The 21374-nt window shown below is 42.2% G+C and overlaps 1 protein-coding gene across 1 annotated transcript in view; it reads left to right on the top strand.

The window, feature by feature from the left end:
• The window catches only part of DCAF12 (DDB1 and CUL4 associated factor 12), a 41182-nt gene extending 24892 nt beyond the window's left edge, over window positions 1-16290 (top strand). The window contains exons 5-9 of the mRNA XM_007100744.4: window positions 8818-9011; window positions 9980-10045; window positions 11497-11659; window positions 13460-13638; window positions 14164-16290. Of these exons, the coding sequence (XP_007100806.1) occupies window positions 8818-9011; window positions 9980-10045; window positions 11497-11659; window positions 13460-13638; window positions 14164-14322 (761 nt within the window). The 3' untranslated portion in view covers window positions 14323-16290. The remainder of the gene's footprint in view (window positions 1-8817; window positions 9012-9979; window positions 10046-11496; window positions 11660-13459; window positions 13639-14163) is intronic.
• Window positions 16291-21374: the final 5084 nt, after the last annotated feature.

Raw genomic sequence — 21374 nt, 5'->3', positions numbered from 1 at the left:
TGCTCTGCAAAGTATTAGGAGCAACTGTCACTTTCTGTACAACTATATAGTGTTGATAAAGCTATATAGGATTGGGGGAATTTCTCTCCCAGTGGTAGAACAGTCAGAAAAAATACATGGAAATGAGTGTAGAGATGATAACCTAGAGATACTCAAATGCTTTCTGAATACCCACAGCAGCCTAGAAAGTAGACTCAGAGTGCCAGCCAGTTTTGCTGGGTACGTATATGTAAAAATATAATCCCCCATTCCAGATTCCCAAATTTAAAAAAAAAATTGTAAGAGTTGCTAAATTAAGTACTTCATGTGTGTTATCTCATAGAATCCTCAGAACAGTCCTAGAAGGTTTGCATTATGAGCCTCATTTCACAAATGAGAAAATGTAGATTCTGAGAAGTCATAATTTGCCAAAGGCTACACAGATGGTGAGAGGTGGACTCAGGATCTGAATCCAGCTCTGAGTTCAAAGCCCATGCTTAGAACTACTACGAACAAAGCTAACGGAACATAAATGTTTCTTCTTTGGATTCTTTGCAAGGCAATAGAAAGCAGCCAGGAGGGAAAATAAATCTAATGGACAAGCATAGTCACAGTTCAAAATTATTCAGTAGTGGTTCAGAAGCTTTTGGATTCCCTGTCATTTGTCTCCCCAAGAAATGAGAGCTCCTTGAAGGCAAAGGCTGCATCATGTCACCTCTATAGGGACTATCTGTATGACAGTAACTTGCACTAAGTGTGGTTGTTAGGAGCCAGGACGTGGCTTTTTCTGGGAGCTTCCCTTCTCTTTTTTCATATAGGCTGTGAGTATTCTGTGTTTTCAGGCTGATAGCTTCCAAGTCTACATTTTGTGAATAGTATATCAGGTTTTAAGAATATTGGCTCTAAAACAGGAACAGACTCACAGATATAGAATACAAAGCTGTGTTTACCAAAGGGAAGCGGGGGGGGGACAAATTAGGAGTATGGGATTAACCAATATAAACTACTATATGTAAACTAGATTAGCAACAAGGATATACTGTATAGCAGGGGTCCCCAACCCCCAGACTGCGGACCGCTACCGGTCCGTGGCCTGTTAGGAACTGGGCCACACAGCAGGAGGTAAGCTGCGGGTGAGCGAGCAAAGCTTCATCTGCCGTTCCCCATCGCTCCCCAATGCTTGCATTACTGCCTGAACCATCTCCACTCCCCCACCCCCCCACCCCCCGGTCCATGGAAAAATTGTCTTCCATGAAACCAGTCGCTAGTCCCAGCAGTTGGGGACTGCTGCACAGGGAATTATACCCAGTATCTTGTAATAACCTATAATGGAATATAATCTGCAAAAATACTGAGTCACTTTGCTGTACACCTGAAACTAATATAATATTGTAAATAGCTATATTTCAATTTAAAAAGAAAAAAGAATATTGGCTCTGAGTGAAAGACCTATATTCTGAAAACTGTAAAACATTTATGAAGGAAATTGAAGATGATACAAAGGAATGGAAAGATATCCCATGCTTTTGGATTGGAGGAATTAATATTGTTAAAATGTCTCTATTTCCCTAAGCAATCTACAGATTTAATGCCATCCTTATCAAAATACCCATGACGTTTTTCATAGAACTAGAACAAACAATCCTAAAATTTATATGGAATCACAAAAGACCCCAAATTGCCAGAGCAATCTTGAGGAAAAAAAGAAAGCTAGAGATAGCATGCTTCCTGACTTCAGACTAAATTACAAAGCTTTGGTCATCAAAACAGCATGGTAAGACTTCCCTGGTGGCACAGTGGTTAAGAATCCACCTGCCAATGCAAGGGACACGGGTTCGAGCCCTGGTCCAGAAGATCCCACATGCTGCGGAGCAACTAGGCCCATGCTTCACAACTGCCGAGCCTGCGCTCTAGAGCCCGTGTGCCAAGAGCCCGTGCTTGGCAACAAGAGAAGCCACCGCAGTGAGGTGCCCATGTACCGCAGCGAAGAGCAGCCTCTGCTCACCGCAACTAGAGAAAGCCTGTGTGCGGCAACGAAGACCCAACGCAGCCATTAATTAATTAATTAATTAATTTTAAAAACCCAGCATGGTACTGGAACAAAAAGAGACACATAGATCCATGGGACAGAACAGAGAGCCAAGAAGTAAACCCACACACTTCTGGTCAATAAATCTATGACAAAGAATATACTATGGAGAAAAACCAGTCTCCAGTGAAGAGCGGTGCTGGAAAAACTGGACAGCTACATGTAAAAGAGTGAAATTAGAACATTTTCTCACACCAGTATGCAAAACTAACAAAATGGTTTAAAGACCTAAATGGAAGACTGGAAACCATAAAACTCCTAGAAGAAAACATAGGCAGAACATTCTTTGACATAAATTGTAGCAATATTTTTCATATATCTATCCTAAGGCAAAAGAAACAAGAGCAAAATTAAGCAAATGGGACCTAATTAAACTTAAAAACTTTTGCATAGCAAAGGAAACCATCAACAGAACAGAAAGACAACCTGTAGAATGGGAGAAAATGTTTGCAAATGATTTGACCAATAAGGGTTATCCAAAATATATAAACAGCTCATACAACTCAATATAAAAAAATAACCCAATTAAAAATTGGGCAGAAAACCTGGATAGACATTTTTCCAAAGAAGATATACAGTGGCCAACAGGCACATGAGGAAATGCTCAAAATTGCTAATCATCAGAGAAATGCAAATCAAAACTAATAATAATCACTTCACACCTGTCAGAATGACTGTCATCAAAAAGTCTTCAAATGTTGGTGAGGATGTGGAGAAAAGGGAACCCTAGTACACTGCTGGTAGGAACGTAAATTGGTGTGGCCATTATGAAAAACAGTATAAACGTTCCTCAAAAAACTAAAAATAGGGACTTCCCTGGTGGTCCGGTGGTTAAGAATCTGCCTTTGTTAAGAATCTGCCTTCCAATGCAGGGGACATGGGTTCGATCCCTGGTCAGGGAACCAAGATCCCACATGCTTCAGGGGAGCTAAGCCTGCATGCCACAACTACTCAGCCCTCACACTCTAGAGCCTGTGCACCACAACTAGAGAGACTGCACGCCACAACTACTGAGCCCACGCACCACAACTAGAGAGAGGCCCGTGTGCCACAACGAAAGATCCTGTATGCCGCACCGAAGATCCTGTGTACTGTAACTAAGACCCAACACAGCCAAATAAATAAATATTTTTTTTAATTTAAAAAAATTGAAAAAAAACCCTCTAAAAATAGGACTACTGTATGATCCAGCAATTCTACAGCTAGATATATATTTAAAGAACATGAAAACTCTAATTTGAAAAAATACACGCACCCCAATATTCTTAGTAGCATCATATGTAATAGTCAAGATATGGAAGCAACCTACGTGTCTTATCAACAGATGAATGGATAAAGAAGATGTGGTACATATATACAATGGAATATTACTCAGCCATTAAAAAGAATGAAATAATGCCATTTGCAGCGACATGGATGGACCCGGAGATTATCATCCTAAGTGAAGTAAGTCAGACAGAGAAAGACAAATATCATATGATGTTGCTTACATGTGGAATCTAAAAAAAAAAAAACCACAACAACAACAAAAGTTCATACAAATGAACTTACTTACAAAACAGAAACAGACTCACAAACTTAGAGAATGAACTTATGGTAACTGGGGGGGAGGGATAGATTGGGAGTTTGGGATTGACATGTACACACTGCTATGTTTAAAATAGATAACCAGGGAATTCCCTGGTGTCCAGTTGTTAGGACTCTGCAGTTTCACTGCAGAGGGTGCAGGTTCAATCCCTGGCCAGGGAACTAAGATCCCACAAGCCACGTGGCGTAGCCAAAAAAAAATAAAATAGAAAAATAGATAACCAACAAGGACCTACTGTATAGTACAGGGAACTCTGCTCAACATTCTGTAATAACCTAAATGGGAAAAGAATTTGAAAGAGAATAGATACACGTATATGTATAACTGAATCACTTTGCTGTACACCTGAAACTAACACACTATTGTTAGTCAACTATACTCCAATATAAAATAAAAAATTTTTGAAAAGATGTGGTATATATACACAATGGACTATTACTCAGCCATTAAAAAAGAATGAAATTCTGCCATTTGCAACAATGTGGATGGACCTAGAGGGTATTATGCTTAGTGAAATAAGTCAGAGAAAGACAAACACTTTACTACTTATATGTGGAATAAAAAAATAATGAAATGAATGTATATAACAAAACAGAAACAGATTCACAGATAAAGAGAACAAACTAGTGGTTACCGGGGGGAGAGGGAGGGGGCAAGATAGAAGTATGGAATTAAGAGATACAAAGTACTGTGTATAAAATAAGCAACAGGGCTTCCCTGGTGGTGCAGTGGTTAAGCATCGCCTGCCAATGCAGGGGACACAGGTTCAAGCCCTGGTCCGGGAAGATCCCACATGCCGCAGAGCAACTAAGCCTGTGCACCACAACTACTGAGCCTGCGCTCTAGAACCTGTGAGCCACAACTACTGAAGCCTGTGCACCTAGAGCCTATGCTCTGCAACAAGAGAAGCCACCACAATGAGAAGCCTGTGCACTGCAACGAAGAGTAGCCCCCACTCGCCGCAACTAGAGAAAGCCCACGTGCAGCAATGAAGACCCAACGCAGCCAAAAATAAAATAAATAAAATAAATAAATTTATAAAAAATAAAATAAGCAACAAGGATATATTGTATGGCACAGGGAAATATGGTCATTATTTTATAATAACCTTAAATATAAAAATAATGAATCACTGTGCTGTACACCTGAAACTAATATTATATTGTAAGTGAATTATACTTTAACGAAAAATTAAAATCTAAATGTTCGTGATATTCTCATCTTCTACTGAGACTTTAATTATGATAATATAGAATACACCTTCCTTATAAACTGTAGAATCACTATAAATCAACATACACAACAAAAATCCTTCCATCGATGTTCCTAATATATAATTTTGCCATCTAAATTGAGGAAATATAGGTTTGTAGAAGTACTAATCTTCAAATGCTCTGTTCTCCAAATTGTTACATGTTGAAAGAAGCTGCGTTTCAGTTTCCTAATCATCAAAGTAAGTTAGTACACTTCCCTACCTTAGTGATGGAGTTGCCTTGTGACATACTGTTGACATATTACGTGGTACACAACACCACATACAGTTATGGAAGATAGAGAGTAAAAACACAGTATACATTTTATTTATTTATTTTTGAAAAATCCTCCCAGCTAAACCTTCCCATTTGTTCAAAGGCAGAACAACCACAGTGAAAGAAGCCCAGGAAGTGTGAGCTACTGATCTGTGCTGTCTTTTTTTTTTTTTAATATTTATTTATTGGCTGTGTCGGATCTTAGTTGAGGCACACGGGATCTTTCGTTGGCGCGTGGGCCTCAGCAGTTACAGCACATGGGCGCTCTAGTGGCACAAGAGCTCTAGAGCGCCCGGGTTTAGTTGCCCTGCAGCACATGGGATCTTAGTTCCCCGCTGCGTCCCCAGCATTGGAAGGCAGATTCTTAACCACTGGCTCACCAGGGAAGTCCCCAGTATACATTTTAAAACTAATATGTGCAGAGACAGTTAACGAGGATCCCAGTTTGGAGGAGTGTTATACAAAGATTGAGAAACTGCCTCAAAATTTTGCAGTAAGCAGCTCAGTTGGAAATAGTTCTAACATTCAGCTGTGCAGGAGGGCAAGGGGACAGTGTTTCTCTCGGGGAATTCCTTGGCGGTCCAGTGGTTAGTACTCCATGCTTCCACTGTAGGGGGCCTGGGTTCGATCCCTGGTCGGGGAACTAAGATCCCGCAAGCTGCATGGTGCGGCCAAAAAAAAAAAAAGTTTCTTTTGAATTTTCAGTTATGCTTTGTTCACATCCAAATCAGGAATTTCATACTCTGAGAGGTCACATCAGCAAGAAAGTCCAAATAGTTTTAAGTCAATGTAGATGTCTTGTTAAATTGGATATAAACAAGGTTTTATTATTTATAAAAAGAGTGTTTGGGGCTTCCCTAGTGGCTCAGTGGTTGAGAGTCCGCCTGCCGATGCAGGGGACACGGGTTCATGCCCCGGTCCGGGAAGATCCCACATGCCGTGGAGCGGCTAGGCCCATGAGCCATGGCCGTTGAGCCTGCGCATCCGGAGCCTGTGCTCCACAAAGGGAGGGGCCACAACAGTGAGAGGCCCACGTACCAAAAAAAAAAAAAAAAGTTTTTGATGTACCATTAACAGTAGTTTTTGCTGCATTAAAAAAAAAAAAGAGTATTGGCTCTGATAATAAAGATCTGAATTTGAATCCTGGTCTTACCACTTATTAGCACAGAGGGCAAGTTATTTAAGGCTTTTGAGGCTTGGATTTCCTCATCTGTAACATGGATAATGATATATACCTCACAGGGTCACTGGGAAGATCAGATGAGATAGTGTTTAATGGCTGCCATATTGAAAATGCTCAGTACTTGTTAACCAGTGTTAATGTTCACACTTGATGATGAGCATCTACCCTTGAACATTCCCCTCAAATTCAGTGTATTCAAACTCATCATCTCCCTTCCAGGACCTCACCTCCCCCTGCCATTGACATATATTGGTAAATTCTCCTACCTTCCACCTAGGTGCACAGCCAGAGAACTAAGACTCTTCAGTCTCCTTAAGATTACCAAGCCATGTTGATTCTGTTTTCTAAAATATCTCTTATATCCATCAATTTCTTTTCTATCTTGTCTACTTGAGTGCTCATCGTCTATCTTTTGAATTACCCCAGCGTCCTTCCATATTTTCTCTCTGCCTCTAGTCTTGTCTCCTCCAATCTAATCTTCATGTTGCTGCCAGATTAGTTCTTAAAATAATTTTTGCTTTACTGTAAAAGTAATACATGTTTATTGTAAGAATTTTTTTTAATTCAAATAAACAAAAAAGGAAAGAATTACCCACACAGTTTGTGCCCAGAGATAGTCACTGTTAACAATTTGAAATCAATCTTGCTAGTCTTTTTTCAGTACATATTTCAGTTGTTAAAATGGGATTATCAGTAGGTTAAAATGGGATCATATAGAGGGATGGATATATGTATAGATATATGATATGCCAAGTATAAGAAAATGTTGATAGTAGACTATAGGTGTAAGTATACAACTCATTGTAAAATTCTTTCAACATTTCAATATGCTTGACATTTTTCATAATAAAACGTATAGTTTTATTTTTTAAATTTGCATTATAAACCGTACGTAGTTCTCTAGATGTGCCCTTCTCTCTCTGGCCTTTTCTCGATTTCACACATGATGAGCCCTCTGCTTTGAACCTTTGTCCACAAACCTTATGATACAAACAAGTTGGATGATATATATCCCATGTTAGACAATTTTTACTGTGAAGTATTCAGGAGATTTGCAATGTGAGAAGGGCACCTTCTGGTCTCAAAGGAGTGTTGGCAGATAATGCTACTGGAAAGGAATTTGAAAACTTTTTTTTATTGGTTCTTTTATTTTTTAAATTATTTTTGGCTGAGTTGGGTCTTTGTTGCTGGGCGTGGGCTTTCTCTAGTTGTGGCGAGCGGGGCTACTCTTCGTTGTGGTGTGCGGGCTTCTCATTGCGGTGGCTTCTCTTGTTGTGGAGCATGGGCTCTAGGCTTGTGGGCTTCAGTAGTTGAGGTTCACGGGCTCTAGAACATAGGCTCAGTAGTTGTGGCGCACAGGCTTAGTTGCTCCGTTGCATGTGGGATCTTCCCAGACCAGGGCTGAAACCTGTGTCCTCTGCATTGGCAGTCGGATTCTTAACCACTGTGCCACCAGGGAAGCCCTTTTTATTGGTTCTTGATATACTGTTTTATGACTATATCATAGACTTGTTTTTAAGTGCTTCATTATGTTCCCTAAGGAAAACTGTTTATGTTTTTAAGCATTCATCTTAATGTAGAACAGTCATTCTTAAGGCATTTTTTAAAAATTTATTTTATTTTATTTATTTTTGGCTGTGTTGGGTCTTCGTTGCGGTGCGCGGGCTTCTCACTGTGGTGGCTTCTCTTGTTGAGGAGCACGGGCTCTAGGCCCACGGGCTTCAGTAGTTGCAGCACGCGGGCTCCATAGTTGTGGCTCGCGGGCTCTAGAGTGCAGGCTCAGTAGTTGTGGCGCACGGGCTTAGTTGCTCCGCGGCATGTGGGATCTTCCCGGACCAGGGCTTGAACCCGTGTCCCCTGCATTGACAGGCAGATTCTTAACCACTGCGCCACCAGGGAAGCCCAGACAGTCATTCTTAATTCAGGGATTATGGTTCCTTCAAGAGGCCCATGAAGCTCTCTGAAACTGAGTGTGCAAGGTAGGTTTTTTGTGTATTTTTCTAGAGAAAGGGGTCTTTAACATTCCTAAGTCTGTCAGAGGGGTACATGACTCAGAAAATATTATGCACCACTGATCTAGAGTGGAAGTTCCCAAACCCTATTACCTAGTAGAAATCACCTGTGCATGCATGCCCAAGTGACCTAAGCATTTGGCTTGGAAAATTACTGAGCTTTATCAAATGTATTATGCTCTCTTTTCAAAAGTCCCACCAACTATGTTACACTTAAAGGTTATATTTTAACTCCTACACCTCAGTTGAGTCATCCTCTTGGTATGGCTATTAAAATACATACTGCTTTCTGTTTTGGTGTGGGCCACCTGGGCAAGCTTCAGCACATGTGAGCATGGTGCACAAAGAGCTAGACTAAGAAATCCCATTTGGCTTCTGTGGGACTGTCTCATGGAAGGTTAGATATGTCTGACATCTGTGGTTTCCTTGCCCTACAGGCTCACGCGATGGTTCTATGGGACTCTGGGAGGTGACAGATGATGTGTTAACCAAAAGTGACGCAAGGCACAATGTGTCACGGGTCCCTGTGTATGCTCACATCACTCACAAGGCCTTAAAGGACATCCCCAAGGAGGACACAAACCCTGACAACTGCAAGGTCCGAGCTCTGGCCTTCAACAACAAGAACAAGGTAAGAGCTTGCCAAAGGTTCCCTGAAGCCTGTTCTTGCTTCAGCTTCTTGGCTTATGTCTTGGGAGGTGCACTCTCCTCCTCCTCCTTCCCCAAGTCAGAGCTTACTACATAACTCAGTTCTGAGCCCACAGAGCATCTCTTGAAGGCTGAGGGATGCTTAGTTATAATCTCTCTCTGAGAAAGATTATAACTGAAATTATGAAAGCCACCCCTTGCATTGAGTATTCTCTGGATGGTTCATATCAGTTAGCCTCTCAGAGTTTCCCCAGGGCCACTCTGATTTGACTGTCTCTCATTTGCACATGATCTTGCTGGTGCTATATTTTGGGTGTGATTTTCCTACATGCAATCACTTTCTTCTCTCGTATTCAGTTTCTTTTCATTCTTTACTGCCTCTTCTCAACACTGCCATCAAGTCTTAATCATTTGAGTCAGATCTGAAACTGCTGGGCTATTAAGTAGAGTGTTAGTATGGAGACCCAGAGCCAGAAGAGAAGAAAGGCTCTTTTCCCAAAATTTGAATCAGGCCACAATTTGAGGGGTAGTTCCCTTAGCCGCCTCCTATCTCTCATCTATATTTATGGGTTAGGGGTAGACATCTCTCCCAGCTTAGACCCTCTACTTATAGAAGCTCTCACACTGAGACTTACAAAACTGTCTTTCATGTGCATGCTCTGCTCTATCAGACAGGATGTCATGTATATGATCGTATAGTATGGGCTTTTTTAACCATGGATGTCTCTATGTTCAAACCAGGACTTGCTTCTTGGGTTCTCTCAAGAAGCAGCCTTGCTTTAATATGCTGTACAGCTGCATTTTGTAGGGTAAGATGATGGGCTGATAATCCCTGGCACCATCATAGGATAGGAGTGAGTAATGGGAGGACCCCAACCTGCAGGGTGTTCCCCTGCTTACTGTTATATATTAGTTGCTGTGAGTATAACCTGTTTTTCATTGGTCTTGCAGGAATTGGGAGCAGTATCTCTGGATGGCTACTTTCATCTCTGGAAGGCTGAAAATACACTGTCTAAGGTGTGATGAACATGACTTAGTAGTTTCACCTTATAGTTAAAATACTTTAATCCTCCCTAAACTTTTTCATTCTTGTCTAAAGCACGAATTCTCCAAGGGTCTGGGCATGTGATTGCATAGTAGTGCGTGAAATTCTGAGTCTGGCCTGCCCCTCTTTTTTTTTTTTTTTTTTTTTTTTTTCTTTTTTTTTTTTTCTGAGTCTGGCCTGCCCCTCTTAAAAGTCTTTTAAAGAAGTCAGAGGGAACCCAGCAGAAACTATGTTATCAGTTGATTGGAGTAACATGTACAGGATAATCTACACATTTCCATTACCCAACAATAAGAGATCTATCTATTTCCTGTGAAATAATTAATTTAGAACAACTTACAGCAATTTTATGGTAGGGATACTGGCAAACTGAGTAAATTTTTATGCTCTTCAGAGAAGGTGAAAATGACTGATTAAACTAATGTCCAGAACTGGAAAAAAAAAAAAAAAAAAGAGGGGGTGATTCTTTCACATTGCAAAGACTTGCTGAGAGACTCCTTTAACTAGCAGTCTTCCAATCCACAGTGCATTTAAGTATTTGCTTATGGATTACTGACTATTTGCAATATTGTGAGGGCAGGAAAAACCTAAATGTTAGGAGCCATTGGCAACCGAAGATCAATTAAACTAAGATTAATCATCTCTAAAATAATCACGTAAGGTATGGATTTAGTTTACAATATTTGCAAGCACCTTTTGCCTAAAGTTAAACCTACCCGTGGATCGTTAGTCCTCTTCTTGTCCCAGAGGCCTTTGCTGCTTATAACTTCTATGATAGACTCTTTTTCAAGAGGAAGCAGAGCTCCAGGAATTATTGATTTCCTTCATGTCACAGCAGCCTTTGAGCTCCACTGACCTTACTTGGTGCCTTACGTGCAGTAGCCACTGAGGATTGGCTAAATGCCAAGGATTCAGGGTTAAGACTGATTGGGGTTACCTGGGGTTGAGCAGTCCCACGAGTGTGCTTTCTATAGTGTACAACTCCCATACAGTTGGGGAGTTAGGCTGAGGGTAGCCAGAAATCAGCCCCTTTACCTGAAGATCAGTGAGAAGGGTAGTGGCTCTTCCCAGCAGAGAGGACAGAGTGGGACCTTGGCTTTAGTGCCCTGGGGTTATCCCTGGAAACAGCCTGTGGCTTTTGGCCTTTCTCTCTGCTTCTGATTATTTAATTCGAGCTTGACCTTTTTCCCTAACTGGTCCTCTTCAGTACCTAGATCTTGTTTATTATCATCATTCTTTCTTTCTCTTACATACGTAGGGGTGGAGCAGGATGTTATTTCCTTAATTGGGACATGTCTTTTTGTCTGTGACTTTGTTTGTCTGGTATATGAGGAAAGCCCACAGAGGTGGGCATCTAGAACAATGCCCTGCCCTGTGCTTTCTGGTAATGCCATAGGTGCATCTCTTCTCTCTCTGTTTTCAGCTCCTCTCCACCAAACTGCCATATTGCCGTGAGAATGTGTGCCTGGCCTATGGTAGTGAGTGGTCAGTGTATGCAGTGGGCTCCCAAGCTCATGTCTCCTTCTTGGATCCACGGCAGCCATCATACAACGTCAAGTCTGTCTGCTCCAGGGAGCGAGGCAGTGGTAAGAGGCCCCCGTGTGCCCCTCAGGCTTACAGCTGCGTTGTGAATGGCTTTTGACCTTCAGTTTCAGTATTCGTTTCCAAACAAATATAGTGATCTTTATGGAACCTGGTGGAGGTGTTTGGTGACATAGAGGGGAGATTGAATACCTGCATACGGCAGCAAAGCTTCAAACACCGCACACAAATGTGTGGCCACAGAAGCCTTTGATGGAAACCAATAGTCAGCGTATTGGTAGTTTCCTTGTTCTTTCACAGAGCCCTACTCCTTGTGGTAGTTTTTTGCTGGGACCCTACCTGAACTATAAAATTGTTTTATGCTAAGGGATGATGTGGTGGGGTGAGGAGGATTTTACAGAGGGGCATGAGGAAACTTTTGGGGGTGATAAATATGTTATTTTGATTGTGGTGGTGGTGTCATGGATATATACATATATTAAAACTTCAAATTGTATACCTTGAATATGTGCAATGTATTCTATGTCAGTTATACCTCAATAAAGCTGAAGAAAATATTCAGTTTAGTTCTTACTGGGTGAATTAGGCTTCAGGCCCCCCCGCCTCCCAATCTTTAATAGCATATTCTCTCTCAGGGCACCCTCATGCTTCATTGAGGAATAAAAAGAGAGACGTTTGTACTGTACTTTAAGATTTCAGAATACCTTTGTCTGACATCTCATTTCATCTTACCAAGAACCCTGTGGGAAGCAGTTTACACCCCATTTTATAGATGAGGAGACTGAGACCCAGATTGGTTAAATAACTTGCCAAACACCACACAGGTTGGTGGGGGAACAGCCAGGGACCAGAATCCAGATTGTCCAACTTAACAAAGTGTGTTTTCTTCTTCATCTGACATTGTCCCCCTTCTCATGCAAAAATGTGGCTATGTTATCCTGGGGGTCCTAAAAAGCACAGTGTCTTCTCTCTTTCAAATAGTATTTATTTTCGTGTAGATGCTGCAGTTTTGGCCATTGTTTTAGATTTTTTTTCAGTTATTCTTGAAATACATTTCAGAACAGAGAGGATAATGTGTGTAAGGAAAGTAGTAAGGGAATGAATAAATAGTCTTGGCCGGAATGATGTCTGCAATGAAGTTTTAAGAGATTTTGGTTACTGTTACAGGAGTAGCTTTCAAACCTAATAAGGAAATATTGATTTCACAAATATTAGTGAGCACCTCTTTTGTACTTTAGAGACATCTTCACATCCCATGCACTTATCTGATCCGCAGATGCAGCAGATGTATTTTCCCTGTGACCCAAAGTGATTAGGTGACTTGTCTTAAATTCACAGGTGAGAGACAGTGCTCCTTTGAGTGCTTCAGTTCTAGGCTGTTTGCCACCTTCATAACACACTTAATACCAGATAAAGACCTCTTGCAGTGCCATGGTAGTGGTTTTAGGTCAAATACAAGAAAGTCCTTGTTAATGTAATGATTTGTAAATATGCAGATTACCCTCAGTTTCAGTACAGGTTGGAAACATATAATGGAGAAGAACTTAGAGTTATGAAAGGTGACTTCAGAGTGAGTCGAGGGGAGGCAAGCAGGTTCAGGGCATACTTACGGTCTTGGGCCCAAAGCATCTTGGGCATCATCAGGCATTTGGTACTTCTGAGGCTTATGGGAAGGTTCCTGTTAGTGTGTGGATGGGCAGTGTGGCATCAGGGTTCTCTGGCTTGTGTGTGAGCTAGGTTTGCCTTGGGAAAGGCGCTGTGGTATTTAGGGGTGCCATGTGAACTCAGTGTCAGAGAAGTTCAGGCTAGCAGACCTGATTGCCCTTTACTTTTCTCTCTCTCAGGTATCCGGTCAGTGAGCTTCTATGAGCACATCATCACTGTGGGCACAGGACAGGGCTCCCTGCTATTCTATGACATCCGAGCTCAAAGGTTCCTGGAAGAGAGGCTCTCAGCTTGTTATGGGTCCAAGCCCAGACTAGCAGGGGAGAATCTGAAACTAACGACTGGCAGAGGCTGGCTGGTGAGTAAGCCCATGCCTCACATGGTTACTGGGCAGTGACGGAAAAGTTGTATTCACTCTACCCACCCACTCCCACCCCCACTGACACACCACCTACCACATAGTTTTTCACTAGTAAGAGACACTCCTTGGAGCAGAGAAAGGCACTTTCCCTTGGTTTTGTTTTTGTGTCTGCATGTCTGTGGGAAAACAGGCCCAGTAAGACACACCGGTTGGCCCAGGGTAACCCCCAGGTGATAATAGAGCTGGAAGGAGAGGAACCTCCCACTGAGGCAGCCAGTGCATTATGAAAGCATTTGGTTCCAGCAGTCCTGAGAAGACTGTCGGTTTGCGTAGCAATTCTTCAGCCTGCTTGGCTCCCCCCTAATGTTCATTTGGAAAAATGGGGCTCCAACTCCCATGAGTACCAGTCTCCTGTGTAGATACACGACCCTCTCCTCTTAAGGAGCCCAGAAAGCATTCTTGTCCCTTCCTTCCCTTTTCTGCCCCACGGCGAGTGCTCACAGAGTCTCTTATTTCCCACAGAATCATGACGAAACCTGGAGGAGTTACTTTTCGGACACTGATTCCTTCCCCAATGCTGTCTACACGCACTGCTACGACTCGTCCGGAACGAAGCTCTTCGTGGCAGGAGGACCCCTCCCTTCAGGGCTCCATGGAAACTACGCTGGGCTCTGGAGTTAACGACAACTAAGTCTCTCCCAGAATGCACAGAAATTCACTAACTTCCATCCTCAGTTTCCGTTTCTTCTTTTGATTTCTTTCCAATTGTGTGAGTCCCTCATGTTTTAGTGGGAACACCAGAGTTTGTCTATGGTTTAGGCACTTGACAGGAAGAACCTCTGTACAGAAATCTGAAGGGTTTTCTTTTTTTTTCCTTTTTTCCCTTTTGGTAAGCAGAATTTTACTTTACTATCTTTTTTCTTTCTGGCTTCTCAACCAGACATTGTTGTTAATTCCTGTTTATATTTTTTCTTTAAGTGACACACAGTCTCCCCTCTCTGGCTTCTTTAGGTTGACATAGTCATTCTCACCCTTACTTCACTCTTGAGAGGTAGGGCTCCTTTATAATTATATGGTTGCTGTCAGACTTTCTGTGAAAGTTTGGGGGCTGTGTGTGTGTGTGTGTGTGTGTGTGTGTGTGTGTGTGTGTGTGTGTGTGTGTGTGAGAACTTGTGTGCCTGCAAGTACCGTTTGTCACTGAAATTATCTGGAGTGAGGATTACTGTAATTAAAATATTTATAAAAGAAACAACTATATTCAGAGAGTCCAGCTTTGGGACTAGTTTTTATCTTGTTTTGTAAAGTCTAACAACACTGATTATAGGAAGTAAAAATAGAAAGGAAAACAAATCACCAGGAGGAAACCCTTTGAGTTAGATTGAAAGCTTCCTGGGGACTCATGCCAAGACTCCAAAGTAATCCATCTCCCACCTGCCTTCCCATCTGTGTGTCCCCAGGTGAGAACATTTCTGTGTATGTGTCACTTCCACTTCAGTTTCCCATCTGGTTAAATCAATGGCCACTCCCCCAAAACATCAGGGTCTCCATCCAAGATGCAGCTCTGGAGACTACAGAAGCCTTGGTAGGACTTGGTAAAAAGAATCTCCATCCAAACCTCCCTCTCCCTCCTCTCAAATAAGACCTGATCTGGTTTCTCAGGGGCCTGGAGCTGGGGGCCTCAAGTCTGCTAAAATTCACATACTTGGTCCCCTTGGCTTTGGGGAGAAACTTCTTTGCTTTTCTTCTAATCTCCCCAGTGGGTTTTGCTTTTGTTTTCTAAATTGGGTTCAGTTCTGGAGGGTGGGGATGAACAGGGGATTTATCTGTGTGTAGTGAGTGCTTCCTGTGTGTAATGTTTGTTTTTCTTAGTAGAGTGGAGCCACTCTGTTGGCTCAGCCCTGGGATGGTGATGGGGTGGCCTACAGCCAACAGTGGTGTGCATGTAAAGCATCTATGTGATTAGTAATTTGTTCCTCCCTCGAACCGTCTGTTTAGTCTGAGGTTTTTAAACTTGCAGGCAACTGACCGTGATGTCCAGTTACTCCTTGCTTTTTATGCATCATGTTGCAGATAATAGCTGTTCCCACCCACAGACTCCTCCACCATTCTAAACACATACTCTGCTTCTGTCAGCAGCCCATTCTGGGGAAAGGAAGTCATATTCCTGCACTCTAATTTCTAAGTTGCTTTCCCAGTTATCCCCCTCTGCTCTGGGAGTAAGTGGGGAGATTGAAAAAAAGAGTGTCTTCTCCTTGGTGATGGGGGCTGGTGGGGAGGGGAGACAGCAGGTCCACCCTATGTTGCTGTGGTACAAGGCATACACCACAGGTTCTAGAATTCTCATCTTCTAACCTAGAGAAATAGGTGCTATAAAACAGGGAATTAAGCAAAATGCTGGATGCTACAGATCTTTTAATTGTCTTAATTTTTTTCTATTATTAAACTACAAGCTGTAGATTTCTTAGTTCTCACAGAACTCATTTTAAACCTACTGTATAAAAAAAAATCTTAAGTAGGATGTTTTGTACTGTTGCCAGACCCTCTTCTGTGATGGGTAATGCGTTTGATTGTTTGAGATTTTGTTTTTAAAAATGTAGCACTTGACTTTTTGCCAAGTAAAAAAAAAATAATAAATATTATTCCAATGCACAGTTTGAGTATGTATAGCCAAGAGACAGCAGGAAAAAGGCCCCAAATGACTGGTTGGAAGGTCAGCTTGGGGTGCTTGGAGCAGAACACAGGAGTTCCCTCAAGGGTAAAGGCAGGTCAAGGGCAAACACACAAACACTAAGACCTGCTTGTTCCTTGTCCCCAGCCCTGGCCCAAGATCAGTTGCTCTGGAGTCCAGTTGAGAGTGGGTGTGCCCGGGGGAAGTAGTGTGGTACTTGGAGAGAAAAACAGACTGACGATGAGGGAGCATGCTAGTCCTTTCTCTGAATGACTGTGGATGTGAGCAACGTGACCAGCTTCTCTTACATAAACCAGGGTTGGTGATAGGCCCTGTCTGCTTCAGTGGAGGGGCCCTGAGAATGACTGTGATAGTGCCCTGGGAACAGTATCATTTTTTTGAAGTTGGAACCATAGATCCTAGCTTTAAGAGGAGGATGCAGTGTCCATAGTGAGTGATGCTCTTCCCGGAAGCTGTTTGGGGCTGTAGCTGAGAGAAAGGCAGACTGCTGAACCCTACCACTCTCCTCAGTCATCTCTGAGAGACCCATCAGGGCTGGGCCACAGAGCCAGGCAAGCTGAATACAGCTGCCCTTAGAGACTGATTCAGAATGTGACTCATACAGGCACCTACCTATATGATCAAAGGCTGCAAAACAGGAATGGGGAGGTGAATGAGTTGAAGCAAGTGAGAGGGTTTCCTAGAGGAGAAGAGTTACATTTGGAAAAGGACTGGAATTGGCCTTTCCCAAAATGAGATTTTCAGAATCCCCAATCCATGGAACAGTAATTGGTGTTTTCAAAATGCTCCATGGTCAAATTATTTTGGGGAAATGCAGATTAAAACAGACATGCTTCTCACAACCTGAGGTTTGGGGTTACCATGGGACTCATGTGCATGAAACATGCTCAGAGAAAGGTGACACAGGATGTGGGGAGGGCCTGGCCTGGACCTCTGGCATCTGTGGAATCTTGGCCCTGCTCTCCCTTTCCAACCAGACTTTGCAGCAAAGTGTGTATCACAGAAGGGCTTTGTGGACTTTATGTGGTCCCTCCCTTTCCTGCCAGCAGCCCTTACTCCCAGGCCATGAAAGAACTTCCTTGTTCTCAGGCACATGCCTCATTCCAAATGGGCTGCTGGCTCCTCCCATCATCCTTTGGGTCCTTCTGCAGAAGTCTTTGGAACCCCATTTATGCCTCAGGTTCCCTCATGCCTGCCACTTCTGAAGTTGATTAGTATTAACCTGGTCCATTAAATTAATTAACTAGGGCTTCCTTGGTCATTCAGTGGTTAGGAATCTGCCTGCCAATGCAGGGGACACAGGTTCGAGCCCTGGTCTGGGAAGGTCCCACATGCCGTGGAGCAACTAAGCCCATGTGCCACAACTACTGAGCCCGCGCGCCTAGAGCCCGTGCTCGGCAGCAAGAGAAGCCACGGCAACAAGAAGCCTTGCGCACCACAAGGAAGAGTAGCCCCTGCTCGCCGCAACTAGAGGAAGCCGGTGTGCAACAACGAAGACCCAATGCAGTCAAAATAAATAAATGTATTTTTTAAATTAATTATTAATTTTCTATTAAATTTATTAGTGTTCCTAATAAAGCTAAAGATTGCCAGTCCAGGGCTCTCTGATCCCATACATTTCCTAGAGCAGGTACTCAGGAACTAAGTACGGCAGCGTGTCAAGACCCGTGGCTTAGGATTGGGGGGGTCAATCTTGTAAGATCCTATGACCCAAGTGTTTTTTTCCTTCCTTTTCAGTTGGCTGGTGTCTGGGAGACAACAATGTGGAGGGGAAAGGGGAGAAGAGGAACACTCAATGTTTCTTGCTTTTAGCCACATCTCATTTCATGCTATTGTGCTGAAATGGCTGGAAGCTTTGGGAAGGTAGAAACGTGGGCTTCTGATTCTGGAATTACTGATGAAGACAAAAGAAAGTTCAGGTTTGTTAGCTTGGTTCTCCTGCCCTCATTTCAGCTCCTCCAAAGAATAATCTAGAGAAACAAATGTGAGAAATTTGTTTCTAAACTACCACTAGAGAGAGGTGTGAACTGAACTCAAGATGGGACTGTAAACTCATGATTCAGCTCTCCAAGACAGGTATGAGCTGTCCTCTTAAATTCCCCCTGGGTTGAGCCTCACATCTGAACACTCCTCTTGATTAGTGTGTAATTGATGAAATCAGAATTTTTTAAAGATAATCTCATTAACTGAGCTCAGAGTCACATATTTACTGCGTTTCTTGTTAAGCAGTATTCAGAGCTGTAATTAACATCCCTAGTGCTAAGAACAGGAAGAAAACATGATCAACTCCCATCTTAAAGAAAATAAACTTCCCTTACTTGTAGCTACTTTTTTCTTAGCTGGTGACAGCCTGCACAGAGGACTGGAAAAAATAATGCAGCTTCTTTTGTCTCCAGGGTCAAGGCGGTTTGTTGATGGATAGAACACTGTGCTGGGTAGTTGGGCTGAGGAGTGGCAGTTTGGGCCGTGTAATGTGTTGTTTGCCCAAGAAACATCCTTAACTACCACTACTGCAGGTCTCTGCTCCCAGGCCCTTCTGCAAGAAACACAGAATTATTGTGCCAATCACCATGCTTAAGTTCCCACCATTAGACCTTTCTTTTTTCTTGAGGAAGGGGGATGTTATATTACCTAATTAAAGATACTAAAAAAAAAAAAAAGAGAGACTTTACTGGCAGTCCAGTGGTTAAGACCCTGCACTCCCAGTGCAGAGGGCCCAGGGGTTTAATCCTTGGATCCCTGGTTGGGGAACCAGCATGCCACACAGCACGACCCCCGCCACAAAAAAAGATACTATTGCTCTTCCCTGGAGGAGGTAAATTCATGTCACCCCCAAATGCCAATTGCTCAAGGTAAGTGTGGACTGAAAGGGGAGGAAATGGGTTCAGTTATAGATCTGCTGCTGCTCGTGGGCATGACTTTAAACAAGTCTTTTCCCCTCTCTGGACATCTTTTTTTTTTTTTATCTTATACGATGAGGACAGGAGTTCAAATTAGACGCTGGATTTCCTGGATCCACAACAACCATTCTAATGGTGCAGGGAAGGCTAAGAAGAATAGGCAATGATCCTCAAGCAGTTTGTCCTCAAAGCAGGTAAATATAGCAGGTTTGTTAAATGAATCTTATTTTCCTAACGGTTTCCAGTAAAACATTGGGAATTGTAGGTTGAATAGTGTCGCCACAAAATTCAAGTCTACCAGAAGAACCTCAATGTGACTTTAATTGGAAATAAGGTCTTTGCAGATGTAATTAGCGGAAGGATTAAGATGGGCTCATACTGGGTTAGGCTAGGCCCTAACTCCAATGAGAGTGTCCTTATGAGACAGAAAAGGATGTACAGGGACACACAGAGAAGATGACCTGAAGACAGAAGGAGATTGGAGTGAGGCATTTATAAGCCAAAGAATGCCCGGAGCCACCAGAAGCTGGAAGAGTCAAGGAAAGAGTCTCCCTTAGAGCCTTGCGAAGGATTGTGGCCCTGTTGACACCTTGATTTTGGATTTCTGGCCTCCAAAACTGTGAAAGAATGAATTTCTGTTGTTTTAAAACCACCAAGTTTGTGGTAATTTGTTGCAGCAGCCCTAGCAAATTAATACAGGAGTATTCTAAGGAATTTTCAGATACCAATTTTTATGAAATCACATTTGAGATTTAAGAAAAACTTTTTTCTTTTATGATGATACCACGAGGAAATGTACTTATATAGTAGTGCTAAGACTTGTAAATGCAAAAATTAAAGCTTAGAACCATACTTTAATTGCTTCTGCCTGAAAAACCTGTTCCTTCTGGGACCGAGGCAGTAATCCCCAAAACTGCCTAACTCTGGTTGCTTTTTCCTAACTGTGTCAAACTGCCTCAGCATTTTTAACTTTTACCCTAGGTCATCTTTTCACAGTGTAGACAGTAGAGTCTCAGGATGCTTTCCCATCCTGAATTTATTAGCCAATAACATGGACAGCTCTCTGCAGTCCCCCTTGGTAACAGGAGAAAATAGAAGATCTAGCTAAGACCTAACATAACTAAACTAGCTCTACAATAGGATCTGCCCTGTGCCTGCGTGTGCAGACCTGGACCTGCTAGCCAGAATGAGAAGGATGCCCAAGTCAGCAGAAAAAGTCAGCATTGACTTTATTGTTCCTGGGCTACTGGTTTATTTTATTTACTGTGGTCTTTATTAGGAAGCCTTAGCTTATCAAAATGGTATTTATTGCACTGAAAAGTTATTGATTATATCCATTGACCCAGACTTCTGGGAATTTTAGGAAATATTCTAGGCAAGCATGCAAAGACAGATGTATAAGAATGGTTGTTGTAGCATTAATTAGCAAAAAAACAAAACAAAAAACTGGAAGTATCCTAAGTCTATTAATAAGGAAATGGTTAAATAAAAATTTTAAATATTCTCTGGTCAATCTTATTACAGAGAGAGACCACTACATACTATGTTCCTCCTGATGGGTCACAATAGGAAGTTAACAGCATTACCTAAGAAGTATTCTTGCCAGGAAATCAAACTTGATCTGAGTAAGCTTTTAGATCTGTCAGTTCTCAGAAAATACAGTGGATGGAAGAACATATTAATGGTAGAGCAGGGATGCAAACAACCAAATGCTGAACGTAAGGAAAATGATCTACTTTTTTCAATAAACAACTAGCACGAAAAAAGAGAACTATTGTATATTAAGGGAGACTTGAGACAGGCGTAGAAAACAAATGTATAGAGGGTGTTTACATCCTAATTCAAAACAATGTAACTGAAAAATATAATCAGGGAGAGAATTCCTGGCAGTCCAGTGGTTAGGACTCGGCGCTTTCACTGCCGGCCCGGGTTCAATCCCTGGTCAACCCCACAAGCCACACGATGCGGCCAAGAAAAAAAAAAAACTATTAAAAAAAAAAAAGGTAGTCAGGGAAAACTTAACACTGACTGGATATTAGATAATAGCAAAGAATTACCGTTACTTTTTCTAGGTATAACAATGATACCTTTATTATGTTTGGTTGGTTTTTTTTTTTACTATGTTTTTTTTAATCTTACCTCTT

Source organism: Physeter macrocephalus, chromosome 9 (assembly GCF_002837175.3).
Source record: "Physeter macrocephalus isolate SW-GA chromosome 9, ASM283717v5, whole genome shotgun sequence".
Classification (NCBI taxonomy): Eukaryota; Metazoa; Chordata; class Mammalia; order Artiodactyla; family Physeteridae; genus Physeter; species Physeter macrocephalus.
The sequence above is the reverse complement of the archived record's forward strand: the minus strand, read 5'-3'. Positions and strand labels throughout refer to the sequence as shown.